Here is a 15,361-nt window from a genome sequence, read left to right on the forward strand (position 1 = left end):
CAAAGTACATTACTTTAAACCTACTTTTCAGTAACATGTTCTTCAGTAGGCTACTGAAGCGAGTCAATAATGCGTACTCAACTCAGTGAATGACAAGTGACACAGGAATGTGCAATGAAATGGACATGAAACAATTCAGACACTTGCTAGCTTTAAAAGGAGAGGACTAAAATATAATGCTGCATCTTATAGAAGGTACAACAGTTAAACAACTGCAGTTGGGAATTCCAAGGCATGGATTAATAATCAACCATGACAGCTCTACAATATTTTCCTTTCTATGTGGAGAAAGAGACACAGTGCAAGAGAGAAGATACACTATTAGAAGTTTACATTACCTATACTATGTAGATTCCAGCCTAAGATCATACATAGTTTGAGCAAAGACTTAAGAACCGACTCAGCCACAGTGTATGGGAGAGGGAGATAATAACAGCATGCACACTAAAAACACTAAAGCGCTTTTTTACTCCTGTGGATTCTGTAACAAGACTTGAGTGACTGGAGTTGCTGATTTGCCTAACACTTTTTAATTCCAGCAACGTAATAGGCATGAACAATTTTTTTTTGTTCATCATTGTTTTTCACGTACTATGCATTCAAACTGCAATAAATCATTTGTACTTTTGTGAAAGAGACACAAGGTGACTTAGTTAGCAAAATTCTCCCAAATCCACCTGTTTCATTGGCTCAGAATAACAGGATGGATGTGTTCAATTTCACTTAGATGCTGTGCCAGAATCATATACAAGTTCAGGATAGAGAGGCTGAGTAAAACACAAGTGGAGATCAAATTCTATTGAAGTCAACAGTTTTATGTAGAAGCCAAAGGTATAAAAATGAACACAGCATTCATATCAGGATCTGTCCAATGACCAAAATAAATGGAGTCTTCTTACATACAAAATAATATTATCTTAGATGTGACAACTGTTTTTTATAATATCAGAATGAAGAATGTTCTCTTTCTACAGGTGATGTTCAGTTTATTACAAACAACTGCTCAGGAACAGTAACACTTTTTTTTTCTTTTTGTATTTTCCACAGGTTTGACATATTTGGCAGTATTTGGCAACAAATGCAAGTTTATAACCTGTACAAAATTTAATCAATGGTTATTGATATTTATACACATTATTTTGATCTTTGTTCTGTCATGATATGTGGGCAGTAGCTGGTAAATCGAACATTTGTTGCTCATTCTCAACTGCCCCTGAACTGAGTAACTTGCTGAGCCCTTTTGGAAGGGAGTTAAGTTTCAACATCATTGCTGTGGTCCGAATGTCACATATAAGCCAGACTGGATAGGAAAGCAGATTTCCTTCACTAAAGGGCATTTGAGAACCAGACTGTGTTTTTTTTCTTAAACAACAATGACAATTTCTTGGTCACTACCACAGAGACAGCTTCATCCAGCTGCCATGTGAGATTTGAACCGATGTCTTCAAGGCATTTTGCTGAGCCTCGAGATTTACTTGACCAGTGACAGTGACAATACCACTGCAGGACCATCTCACCCAACACTAATTATACTCTGAGGTTCAAAGTAACTCCTACATTGAAACAGTCCTCATTTTCAACATCAGTTATATCTCCAATAGAGGATTACACATTATTTTCACTTTTCTAAAACATCATTGCTTTTCCTTCTTACTCAATTAGATTGAAAGATTGAAAACATTACAACACTATGAATGTGCCAAATGAGAAAAACAATAATTAAATACAGACAAACGTATTTGGAAAAAGCCATATAAACGATACCTTCTCCAGTCTAATGTAAAGTACCAGCATCCAATAGTGTACTTACTCAGTACCTTCTTTCAAGAGCATGACCATTTTAAATTATGTCTAAAACAATCCCAAGTGTAGCTGTATAAATAAATGTAGTCCTCATTTATTATTTAGAAAAAGGGCCATTGTTTATTCAATTATTAACAATTATTGTTTTTCACTGTTTAAACTATCCATTTATTTTTCAATATAATGAATTTTATTGTTACTATTCTGAATGGAAATCACTAGTGACCAGTTGAAGATATAACCACTCTATGATAATTGACAAAGAACATTGCTACTTATCAAAGAACAATACCTTCTACTACATACCAAATGGAGTTTTCAGTTTCATGTACTAATTTCATGGCTAACTCTTCCAGTCATATTTTAAGCATCTACTCAAATTGCATACTTACAGAGATAGTTTTGCTTCATGTCGAACTAAGATCAAAGCACATTCAATCACTGCAGCATTAACAGCCCCAATGCCAAATGTTATAAAAAATGTAAGTCCTAAAGTGAAAACAAATCAGTTCTCTACAGTGTTCACAATGTATGGTCTCATTAAGCATGAAGCCTCTTTACAAATATTGATATTTTCAATAGAACCAATACAAATATGCATATATGAAGGATATTTAAATGTTCTTGTCGTAAGCTATTCAATTGTACATAATGGAATTCACCAGTCACTCTCAAAATGTCACAATAGAGAACTCATTGATACTTGGGCAATTTTTTCACTTCTCCCTCACAACCCCAAGTTTAAAGCAGCATTCTGTTATAGAGTCAGAGTTACACAATGCGGAAACAGATCTTTCGATCAAACTCACTCATGCTGATCAGATATTCCAAATTGATCTAGTCTCATTTGCCAACATTTAGCCCATATCCCTCTATGTCCTTCCTATTCATAAACCCATTCAGATGCTTTTTAAATAGTGTAATTATACCTACTTCCACCACTTCCTCTGGCAGTTTGTTCCATTTATGCACTACCCTCTCTGCATGAAAATGTTATTCCTCTGGTCCTTCATAAATTTTTCCCCTCTCATCCTAAACCTACGCCCTCTAATTCTGGACTCCCACACCCTAGGAAAAAGACCTTGGCTATTCACGCTATCTATACCTCATGATTTTATAAACCTCACTCGAGTCTCCGATGCTCCAGGGAAATCAGCCCCAGCCTATTCAGCCTCTCTCTATACCTCAAACCCTTCAACCCTGACAATATCCTTGTAATCCTTTTCTGAACCCTTTCAAGTTTAACATCCTTCCTATAGAAGGTGACCAGAATTGAATACAGTACTTAAAAATTGGCATCAACAATGTCTGGTATAGATGCAACATGACATCCCAACTCCTATACTCAATGTTCTGACAAATGAAGGCAAACGTGCCAAACACTTTTTTCACCACTCTGTCTACTTACAACTCTAATTTCAAAGAACTATGCACCTGCACCCCAAGGTCTTTCTGTTCGGCAATATTCCCCAAGGAAAAACCATTAACCATACAAGTCCTGCCCTGGCTTGCCTTACCAAAATGTAACACCTCACATTTATCTAAGTTAAACTCCATCGTCCACTCCTCAGCTAACTGGTCTATCTGATCAGAAGACCAGAAGACATAGGAGTGGAAGTAAGGCCATTTGGGCCATCGAGTCCACTCTGCCATTCATTCATGGTTGATGGGCATTTCAAAGCCACTTACCCGCACTCTCCCTGTATCCCTTAATTCCTTGAGAGATTAAGAAGTTATCAATCAATTGATCAAGGTCCCATTGTACTTGGAGGTAATCTTTACTGTGAACTACACCACCTACTTTTGTGTCATCTGCATATTCACCAACCATACCTCCTGTATTCACATCCAAATCATTTATATGAATGATGAAAAGCATGATGGGAAATTTCTCTTCCTCCCACCACCACATATGATCCCATCCCACAACCAAAAAGATTCATGTTAATGCTTCACTTCACCATGAAACTTCACTTAGAATCACGGCTTATTTCAGGTGAAGAAAAAGATTGTTTTAAATATTGCAGGATGGTTTAAAAATTACTTCATACAAAAGGAATGGCATGCTTGTAAGATCACAGAGGTATAATGATCTTTGGAAGACTGTTTAAAAGATTGCGTTCAAGTTCTTCTGATGGCTCCAGAAAAGAAAGTTCTTATCAATCCCCACATCATCAAATACCTCTAACAGTCTCCTTTAAGGGTTTCTACTTACCTTCGTCAGACCTCAAATTTAAAATCACAGCGTTACATTATTCAAAAAAGAAATATTCTATGACAAGTAGAAATCTTTCCAATCCATTCAAAATGTATAAACCACGAAATGCACTGTAAACCAAGACTTTCATGTAAGGGGTCCTGCACTGCCCAAGGCTCTGCCTACCAGATGGAACCTTAAACCAACACCATATCTGTCCTCTCAGATGAATATGATGGCACAAATTGAATAGCAGAGGAATTTGAATGTTGCTCTGGCCAACTCAATGAACAACATTAAAACAGATAAAAGCAAAATACTGCAGATGCTCCAAATCTGAAATAAAAACAGAAACGATGGAGATACGCAGCATTCTTCTGAGTCACACTGCGCTCAAAACATGAACTCTGTTTTTCTCTCCACTGAAGCTGCCAGTCTGAGGAGGTAGAACATAGAACATTATAGCGCAGTACAGGCCCTTTGGCCCTCAATGTTGCACCAACTTATTGAACCAATCTGAAGTCGATCTATCCTACACTATTCCATTTTCATCCATATGTCTATCCATGACCATTTAAATCCCCTTAAAATTGGCGAGTCTACTACTATTGTAGACAGGCCGTTCCACACACCTACTACTGCCCGAGTAAAGAAATTACATCTGACATCTGTTCTATACCTATCACCCCTCAATTTAAAGCTATGTCCCCTCATGCTAGCCATCACCATTTGAGGAAAAGGCTCTTTCTGTCCACCCTATCTATTCCTCTGATTGTCGCATATGTCTCAATTAAGTCACCTCTCAACCTTATTCTAACAAAAACAGTCTCAAGTCCCTCAACCTTTTCTCGTAAGACCTGTACTCCGTACCAGGCAACATCCTAGCAAATCGCCTCTGAACCCTTTCCAAAGCTTCCACATCCTTCCTATAATGCGGTAGCCAGAACAGTACTCAATACTCCAAGTGCGGCCACACTAGAGTTTTGTAGCATAACCTCGTGGCTCTGAAACTCAATCCCTCGACCAATAAAAGCTAACACATTGTATGCCTCCTTAACAACCTTATCAACCTGGGTGGCAACTTTCAGAGATCTATGGACACCAAGATCGCTCTGCTCATCTACACTGCCAAGAATCTTACAATCAGCCCAGTACTCTGTATTCCTGCTACTCCTTCCAAAGTGAATCACCTCACACTTTTCTGCATTAAACTCCATTTGCCACCTCTCAGTCCAGCTCTGCAGCTTATCTATGTCCCTCTATAACCTGCAACATCCTTCGGCACTATCCACAACTCCACCAACCTTAGTGTCATCCGCAAATTTACTAACCCATCCTTCTACACCCTCATCCAAGTCATTTATAGAAATGACAAATGGCAGTGACTCCGAAACCGATCCTTGCAGTACAGTACTAGTAACTAAACTCCAGGATGAATATTTCCCATCAACCACCACCCTCTGTCTTCTTTCAGCAAGCCAATTTCTCATCCAAATTGCTAAATCACCCTCACTCCCATGCCTCTGTATTTTGTGCAATAGCCTACCTTGGGGAACCTTATCAAACGCCTTACCGAAATCCATACATACCACATCAACTGCTTTGTTCGGTCACCTTCTCAAAGCACTCAATAACGTTTGTGAGGCACGACAGACCTTTCACAAAATCGTGTTGACTATCCCTAATCACCTGATTCCTCTCTAGATGATTATAAACTCTATCACTTATAACCTTTTCCAACACTTTACCCACAACTGAAGTAATGCTCATTGGTCTATAATTACCAGGGTTGTCTCTACACCCCTTCTTGAACAAGGGGACATAGCTATGGTGTTCCAGCATTTTCTGTTTTAAATTCATTGAAAGAAATATCTGGTCACCTACCTCATCACTGGCCATGCGGTCTTGTTATGCACAGATTACCCACCACACAGTTAGCTCCAATAATTAACTACATTTCCAATGTATTTTACAAGCTCTGAAGCACTTTGGAATACCCGGAATTCATGAAAGGTGTCCTACACATAAAGGTACTGTCTTTCCTTATGGCCAAAATTAAAAATGCCAGAACGACACTTCAACAAATTTATTAGCCGACACAGAAGTGCTAAATAACTCACGTTTTGTAATTGCATACAATTTCTGTGTTTGTGATTCCATCTTAAAAATCAAGGCCATTTTGAGATTAGTATCTCTTGGTTGTTTCCTTTTTCGTTTAATTTGCTATGAATTGAAAAAATTCTGTCTTTTTTGTATTTTCTAACTCTGTGCATATTTGTATAAGTGCCTGTGTTGCAAAGCACATCTAAGAGTGTGTGATGTATATCCTACTTCTAGTTTTTAACGTTGACACAGTTTGGTTGTGGTCATTCCAAAGTCAGAATCCAGAAACAGAGGGAGTGGGAGAAATATCATAAGGAAAAATAAGCAAAAAATTAAACAACAGACATGTACAGTCAGCGAGAAGAGGAAGCCACTTGCTTTAAAACTTGTAATCAGTCTGTGAAACTACTTTCACTAAAGCATTTCATTGATATGTGCTCACACATGAAATAATCATGAAGACATTACAAGTGTGCAAGGGGACGTGGTTAGGTTGCTGGAGAAGCAACTTGACAAATAGAATCTAATGTAGGAAAATCATGCACTTTGGTAAGAAGTCAAAAGGGCATATTATTATTTGAATTGAGAGAGATTCTGAATAAGCGCAGTGCAACACAATCCGCTTTCTTATGCATGAAATACAAGAATGCAGGTACAGGAGGTAACTGTGAAGGCAAATGGAAGTTTGGCCTTTATTGCCAAGGGATTAAGAGTTTAAAAACAGGGAAGTCATGTTACAACTGTACAGGGTGTTGGTGAGGCCACACATTTTTAAAATTCTTTAACAAGATGAGGGCGTCACTGGCTCGACAGCATATATTGCCCATCCTTAATTGCCCAGAGGGCAGTTGAGTCAACCACTTTACATGTAGGCCAGACCAGGTAAGGGCGACAGACTTCTTTCACTAAGGAACATTAGTGAACCATGTGGGTTTTTCTGACAATTGGCAATGGATTTATGGTAGTTGTTAAGATTCCAGATATTTATTGAATTCAAATACCACCATCTGCCACGGTTAGATTCAAACCATGTCCCTGGAACGTTATCTAGGTCTCTGGATTAACAGTGCAGTGATAATACCACGAGGACATTGCAACCCCAGTACATGGAGAAGTATATACTGTTTTGGTCCCGTATTTAAAAAAAGATATACTGGCATTGGAGGCAGTTCAATAGAGATTCACTGGACGGATTCCTGGGATGACCAGATTTAGTTATTAAGAACGGCTCAACAAGTTTGGTCTTTAATCATCAGAGTATAGAAGCACGAGAAGTTCTTATTGAAACATATGGAGTTCTGAGGGAGCTTGACAGGGTATATGATGATGAGATGTTTCCGCTTGTATCGGAATCTCAAAGTAGGGGACACAGTTACAGAAAAGAGGGACACTGAGATGAGAAAGAATTTCCTCTCTGAGGTCGTGAATGTCTGGAATTCTCCACCCTAGAGAGTTGTGGACACTAGATCACTCAAAGTACTTAAAGAGGAGGCAGATAGATTTTTCAAATATCAACGAGTTGAGGGCTACGGGGAAGCTGGTCTGACAGAGGAAAAGCACAGCAGGTCAGACAGCATCCGAGGAACAGGAGAATCGACATTTCGGGTCAGAGCCCTTCATCAGGAATGAGGGCTCTGGTCCAAAACATTGATTCTCCTGCTCCTCAGCTGCTGCCTGACCTGCTGTGCTTTTCCAGCAACATATTCTTGACTCTGATCTCCAGAATCTGCAGACCTCACTTTCTCCCGGACTGACAGAGGAGCTGAGGCCCAGGGCAGATCAGCAATGATCTTATAGAATGGCAGGAGAAAAGTTTGGGGCCGAATGGCCTATTCCGGTTTCTATTTTTTAGGTTATCATCTGATAAAATCTCTGTGACTATATAACTGAAGATAATTTATGGCAGGTTCAAGGAAATTCTACAGAATAATGTAGTTTTGTAAACGTAGAATTACTTTAGACAAATTTTCAGAGGAGAGGTAATCTCCCCTATGTGGCAAACCACTCTCCACTACAACCAAGCTACACATTTGTGGCTCAGCTTTTCCAGTCAGACCTCCTCAAGCACATTCAACTTGCATTAAATCAAACAGCTTCCTCATAACACTGGATTGTCAAAGGAAGAGGAGCCATGCCACCACCCTTTTATATATACTAGCTGCTACATTCCAGTACATTTGTTCAATAATATACTTCAGGACATTCAAACAATGGACAGAAATGACAGCAGATGGGGAGGAGGAGGGCAAGGCCAAGGAGGTAAGTAAGTGTGTGTCTGTGTGTACAAACATGAAAAGGTGGCAGCCAGCTAGCAGGCCCAAAACGAGTATGTGTTGTAGCAATAAGATACTGCAGTAAGTCACCTGAACCATCTCACACTGGGAACTCTGACCCTCACTGGGGAGGAAGACACACCCTGCAGAGCTGTCCCAAAGTTAACGGGCGCTTCTGAGACTGCAGCAGATGGGTCAACGTAAGAGGGCCAATGGAAACTCAGAGCCAAGCAAGTCCGTGGTCTTTGGGTTGAAGGGGAGCGGCAATGGTATTGGTTGGCTTTGTGCAATGTAAGTGTATGAAGGACGTGGTTTACTATCTTTTCAGGGGATATCCCTAAAGTGGTCCCTCCAACAACAGTACTTCTTCATCCTTCCTGTTACTTTAAGCACTTTTACAGAAGTGTCTGTCAATAAGCCTCATAACAACTGGATTACATCAGGGACATGCATAATTACTGCATGTGCTGAGCAGCCTACCCATTTCAGTGCTACCCATTATAGTAGTCTGCAAGATGATGTGGGTTAGCCACATGACCTATATTACATGAATGCCACATCACTCGAACCCCAAGTTGACTTGGCTTAGAAACCGTTGTCTGGTCGGGCAGTCAGGGGTCAGGTGGGGTAGCTGGTGTCAATTGTGGGAAGGAGTCATGTCTAATGGGGGAGAAGGAGTTTTGCTTTGAGGGAGAGACTTGTCAAGCTCAATTGCACATTTATTCAAGGTTTAGATATTCAGAAGTAAGAATGTGCAATCAGAAACCAATGTTCAGCACCATTTGCAACTCCTCAGATACTAAAGTAGTCTATGTCCAAATGCAGCAAAACTTGGACATCATCTCGGCTTTAGGCAACAAGTCACAAGTAACAACCGTTACAGACAATTCTCAAGAAATGAGCACCTCCAAAAGGAGAGAATCTGACCATCTCCTCTTGACACTTAAAAGCATTACCATCAGTGACTCCCTCAATTGGTTACCACTGGCCAGAAACTGAACTGGACTAGCCATATAAATGCTGTAGCTAAAAGAGCAGATTAAAGACTAGGAATCCCATAGCCAGTTCACCATAAGTCAGGGATGCAATGAAATACTCCCCACTTGCCTGGATGAGTGCAGCTCCATAACATCAGGAAGCTTGACACCATCCAGAACAAAGCAGTCCATTTGACTGGCACATCAGTAAAATATCCACTCCCTTCACCACTGATACTCAGTAACATATTTTGGATAGATATGCAATCTACAAGTTGCACTGAAAGAAATCACCATTATTGATAAGAAGGGCAGTAGGTATATGGGGACACTAGCATCTCAACTTTCTCTCCAAGCCACTCACCATCCTGAGTCAGGAAAATATCACCATTCTATAAAAGTGTCACTGGGTCAAAATCCTGGAACTCCATCCCCCTCGCATCCCTCTCCCCCTCCAATGGCTTTGTGGGTCTCCTACACCAAATAAACTTGAGTGGTTCAAGAAGGTAACTCACAACCACCTTAAGGGCAATTAAGGATTGGCAATATTTGCTGGCCCGACTAGTGATGCACACATCCCTGAATGAATTTATCAAAAATAAATAGAAATTTTCCATCTAATATTTCCTGGTTAGTTATTCAGATAATTAAGTTGAAACTGTCTGAAATCTTTAACTCAAAATGTTGTGGGTCCCAGGAAGCAGAAAACTTTATCATGGGAAGTTCATAAGATCTGGGCATTAATTTCAGATGGCGAGGATAGATCAGTGAAGTTGTAATTTACTCTACTAATGCCACACAAACCACAAATGTGAAAAATATTTAATATGGCTTTCGATTCCCCATAAAACGTTTGGATGAAAATGGTTTGAATTATGTCTGAATTTTCTTTTTCCGTACTAATCCCTTTATTCTTTCATGGGATGCAAACATCACGGTCAAGGTTTATAAAATCATGAGGGTCATAGATAAGGTGAATTGAAAAGGTCTTTTCCCTGGAGTGGATGAGTTAAAAACTGAGGGCATTCTTTTTTTTAAGGTGAGAGGAGAAAGATTTAAAAAAGGACCTGAGGGGTAACTTTTTTCACAGAGACAGTGGTTCATATGGGGAACAAATTACTGGAGGAAGTGGCAATTTGGAAAAGTATGTGAATATGCAAGTTCTATAGGGATATGGGCCAAATGTGGGCAAGTGGGGCTAGTTTAGTTCAGGAAACTTGGTCGGCATGGACGAGTTGGACCAAAAGGTCTGTTCCTATGCTGTATGACTCTACGACAACATCTGCTGCCTATCCCTAATTTTGTTTGAACTGATGTCGCTTAGTTGACCATTTCAAAGGGCACATTAGTATTCATCTGGAGCCACATATCTAGAGGCAGATGGGAAAGCGTGGGAGAATTTCTTCTGTAAAGGATATTAGTGAACCAGATGGATGTGTGCCAATTGATGATCACAATTGCCATTCCTGAAATTTTTAATGAGATTTCTTTATTTACTTTAAATTCCACCAGGAGCTTTGGTGAGATTTTGACTTCACAGCATTCGCCTGTGCTTCTGAACTCCTGGTTCAATTACATTACTACAATGCAACTGTCTGCACCTTTTATACTGCAAAAATACGTCCACTGTGCTCAAATGATGTTTCAAAATAGCAAGCTTACAACTATACTATTGATTTGTTTTGAAACTCTGCAAATAAGACAATTCTCATTTTTGGATGTTTAAGGATCAACATCCAAAGTACTCATCAAATGAAAAGTCTCAACAGTATTAAGTACAAAAGACAAGTAATTGTTCATTACAACTTAAATACATCTTTTCAATCTAACAAATAATTCTAGTTAAATCCATATAATTATTTTTCTAAGAACAACACACACACCAGTTAGGAAGCAATCAACGTGCCAGATAGTCAAATAGAAGTTACTTACCTTTTCCTAAATGGGTATTAATGCTCATATATCTGGCCGTTCCAGTAAGGCTCTTGTGTTCTCTGTAAGGGATGTGCTTTTTTGTCTCTGGGTCTATATATTCTTTAGCAAGGCCAAAATCTATTATGTGAATTACATTCTGGTTTTTGCCTCCTGGTCGTCCCACTAAGAAGTTTTCTGGCTTTACGTCTCTGTATATTAAGTTCTTCGAGTGCACGTATTCCATCCGGGAAATCTTTTTGAAAGGAGGAAGTAAGGAAAGAAGGGAAGGAATAAAACAAAATTACAATGTATCCTTAAAAAAGTTTACATAAACTTAAAAAAAAATGTATTGGAATCCAAAACATTCTTCTCCATATGAGAAAAATGTGCCCAGTCCAAAGATTTTGGAACTCATCCAACAATTATTCCAAATGTGACTACAAGCACTTGTAACACCGCCCAAGGCCTGGTACATTTGTTAGTACAGTGTCAATACATTGCAAGTAATAAATAGTTCTGTCATTGTTAATAGTCTGGGACTAAACATGTACAGGAAGCAAATCCCAGTTTTACAGCCAGGATGCTTATGCTCAGGACTTCTTATATTCACCCCAAGACCATGGTAGTCAGTGTGCTAATCCACAACTGAATTGGAATAGGATTACAATGCACTGACTAAATATTCTCACAGAAATTAGAACATTTGCAACCTGTTGCAAGCTCAGGAGGCAGAAGCTGCCAAAATTATTCAAATTTTACAGTTTTTTTTAAAAGAAAGTACCCTTCAATATTGCTCCCCCATGCGGCCAGGCCACACTTCAGATTGAAATTCTGAAGTAGGATCTCCATGGATCATCTGTTGTTTGCAAGGGGGCCAGCGCCTTACCTGTATGCCTTACTTGAAATAGGGTATGCCTTAAGAAAAAACACATTCCCTCAGTATTGCGCTAGAGCTCAGCCTTGGAAGAAGTACTTAACTCACTGCAGTGTGGATTGAAACCACAGCCAAATGAAAGGCCGCCACTGAGACAAGGTTAACATATACACTGCATTTGAACAGTTATGAGCTATCAAACCCAAAAAAACTGTCTCAATTCAGTCTAATTATTTATAAGACAAAACATAATATAAACAAGTTGATCCCTATTTATGGAATGCATTCTTGATGTGTGGGAATGTTACTAGCACATTCACAGGCTGTCTGGAATCAATGTAATGCAACACAGGAAAAAAATAACCCCGCTCCCCATCTGGTCTAATAATTTACCTTGGCAAGCAAAACTATATGAACATCCTTTTTATCTGAATTTAATCTTTAACTGAACAATGATGTATACAGGGCTGAGAGAAATTAAAGTCGCAAATAAAATCTATTGATAATACTACATAGTAGCACCATAGATTATATATGTTCTGTTCAAACTGCATCACAAAACTGGTCAAGCACTGGAGGTCAGAAGTATGAAAAGTGATCTTCTGAAACATGGAAGATTCTGAGGGATGTTGACAAGATAGCTGCTGAGACTACCTCAACAAGTTCAAGACCCAGACGCAAGTCAAAAATAAGTGGCAGTCCATGAAACATGATGAGGAAAACTTTCTGCTCCCAGAGCATCATTAGTGTTTGGAATTGTCTTCCACTGTGAGCAATGGAGGCTGAGTCATTAAATATATTCAAGGCCAGACTAGACAGATTTTTAATCAAAGAGCCAGGTAGGAAAGTGGAGTTATGACTAATCAGATCAGTCATGCTGTTACTGAATGGCAGCAGAGCAGTCTCATAAGGGCAAATGGACTACTCCTGTTCCTGTTAGTCATATTTTTACATTTTGAAATATCCTTGAAGCTGATCCATTCAAAGAACATCATCTTTTCTCTTTTGTTTTCTCATTTTATTCTTCTATACAATTAGAAGTTCTAATTTATGAGCAGAAATTCAATTCTATTTTTGCACGGTCAGTACTTATCAAATTTACACGACTGAACTCCAAACCAATGCTCAATAAAATAACATTAATTTTTTTTAATATATACATGCAAAGACACTAAAAGATGGTAAAACCCTGAACTAGGAATACATATGCTAGATTTTCTCAGTTCTATTTTCATTCTAATGTGTTCCAATCACAGAAAGTTGAATTTGATACACCTTTCAATAAAGTTGTCACATTTTGGGTTCTCAGATGACAGTGGAATAAACACAGAATCACGGAGTGGCTGATTTTACATTATCAAATGTAAGAACCCACATCCTTGCACAGCAGAAAAGTGGAATTGATAGCATTTTGCTCCTCAGAGTTGAAAAGTTGTGGGTTCAAGCTCCACTGCAGAGATTTGAGTGTATATCCAGCCTGATACCCCAGAATAGCACAGTTAGGGCCAGCATCTTTCAGACTAAGGCCCAGGCTGCCCTCTCGGGCAGCAATGAAAGGTGCCACGGCATGTTTTCAAAGCAAGGGAGTTGATCCTTTGTCATGACCCATGTTTAACACTCAACCCAACATCAATAAAACAGATCGTTGGTAGTTATCACATTCAATTTCAGAATTTGCTATAGCTGTGTTACAACTATAACACTGATTAGCTGTATTTCCTACATTAGTGATTACATTTCACAAGTACTTCATTAGCTGTAAAACAGTTCGGGATTGCTAAGGTTATGAAAGGTGCCATGTAATCTAAATCTTTCTTTGCTCTGTATACGATGTGGAGTTCACTGTATTATGTGCGGGGAACATTTTTAACAAGAGCTAGTGACAACCTGTGTGTGACTTTGCTCATTTTTACTCCTGATTTTGAGAGACAGGTTTTAGAAGCAAAATTACTGCACAAAAAGCAAGGTTCAGTAGTTGTTAAACTCCAAACAATCAGACTACTTCAACAGAACAGAAAAGCACTATATATAGCCAGTAGAGTTGAGGCATTCAATTTATTTCTAAATTCCAAAAAAATAATCAATTATTGATCAACTGTGATGACTATATAATATTTCAGATGCTAAATACAATCCACAGACAACTTTTAATAAACTAATGTAAACACAATATAACAAAAAAGTCCTAACTTAATTACTGCTGAACAATACTAATGAAAATGAGAAAGAAAACATTTCATTGAAGTTACAATATGTTTAACAGACGTTCTGGATTTGTCGGCATGTACTTGTTCTTTATCAAAAATATGCTTCTGCTGAAAAGAAACTCAAATATGGATGTGCTGCACATATCCTTCAATAAAACAGACTTCATTTTATGGTTCCCAATTTGGTACTTCAAAAAAATGACTAATTCTAACAGTACATTTCCACTTCCCTCAAGTACTGTTTGATCATGACAAGCTCAAGAATATTTACTTTAAGGAGGAGCTTTGCTGAAAGCGAATATAACATGTAAAGGCACTGAGGTGCTTCCTTCAGTTACAAAAATAAGTACTATGTATGATTTGGAGAGTACTATGTATGTTAATCAGTGAGCTGAAGCAGTGGTATTTTACTATTCCACTGACCATGCATTTGTGTCACCTGCACAGTCGCATTTCAAAATATCTAACCCTCTAAAGTACCAAATATTTGGATACGATAATGAGTTTAAGAGCATGTAAACAATTGTTGTACAACTGAGCAGTGGTGGCTTAGCAACCATGTAAATCAGTCATTTGGAGGAAATCTCCAGAGTGAAACAGGGACACAGTAACTTGACAGCTAAGGGTGTAGACACAGTAGAAATGGGGGAGGAGTTGGGGGGACATGAGAAAGAAGTGTTTAACTGAGGATTAAAGTCATGCCGTTCATACTTCAAGCACCTCCTATTTTTACTTGGACTTTCCTTCCTTGCTTGAAATCATTATGCAAATGAACAAAGAAAGCAAAAATAACTAAGATAACAGGAAAAGAGCCAATAATATTAAAAGGCATTAAGTGCAGAATAGGAAAATGAGACAACATCAAAAGTAAAAACATCCCTCTAAATGAAATGAAGACAAATTAAAGAGATTAAATTTAGAAAGCAAATACATGATTTAAAAATATTCTGAGGAATACAGTCAGTGCCTGCCAAGGGGCAAAACTGATTTTGAGAAAGAAAGAAATGTCCGAG

At 38.6% G+C, this 15,361-nt stretch overlaps 1 protein-coding gene across 10 annotated transcripts in view; it reads right to left on the reverse strand.

Annotated features, from left to right (window-relative positions):
- Window positions 1-15,361, reverse strand: part of LOC122560750 (casein kinase I) — a 239,730-nt gene that overhangs the window by 82,660 nt on the left and 141,709 nt on the right. For all 10 annotated transcript variants that reach the window (XM_087998098.1, XM_087998103.1, XM_087998100.1 and 7 more), the window contains one exon: window positions 11,286-11,520. In XM_087998098.1, coding sequence (XP_087854224.1) covers window positions 11,286-11,520 — 235 coding nt within the window. The remainder of the gene's footprint in view (window positions 1-11,285; window positions 11,521-15,361) is intronic.

Source organism: Chiloscyllium plagiosum, unplaced genomic scaffold (assembly GCF_037043375.1).
Source record: "Chiloscyllium plagiosum isolate Xiang-an unplaced genomic scaffold, Cpla_swu_hap1 HiC_scaffold_2, whole genome shotgun sequence".
NCBI lineage: Eukaryota > Metazoa > Chordata > Chondrichthyes > Orectolobiformes > Hemiscylliidae > Chiloscyllium > Chiloscyllium plagiosum.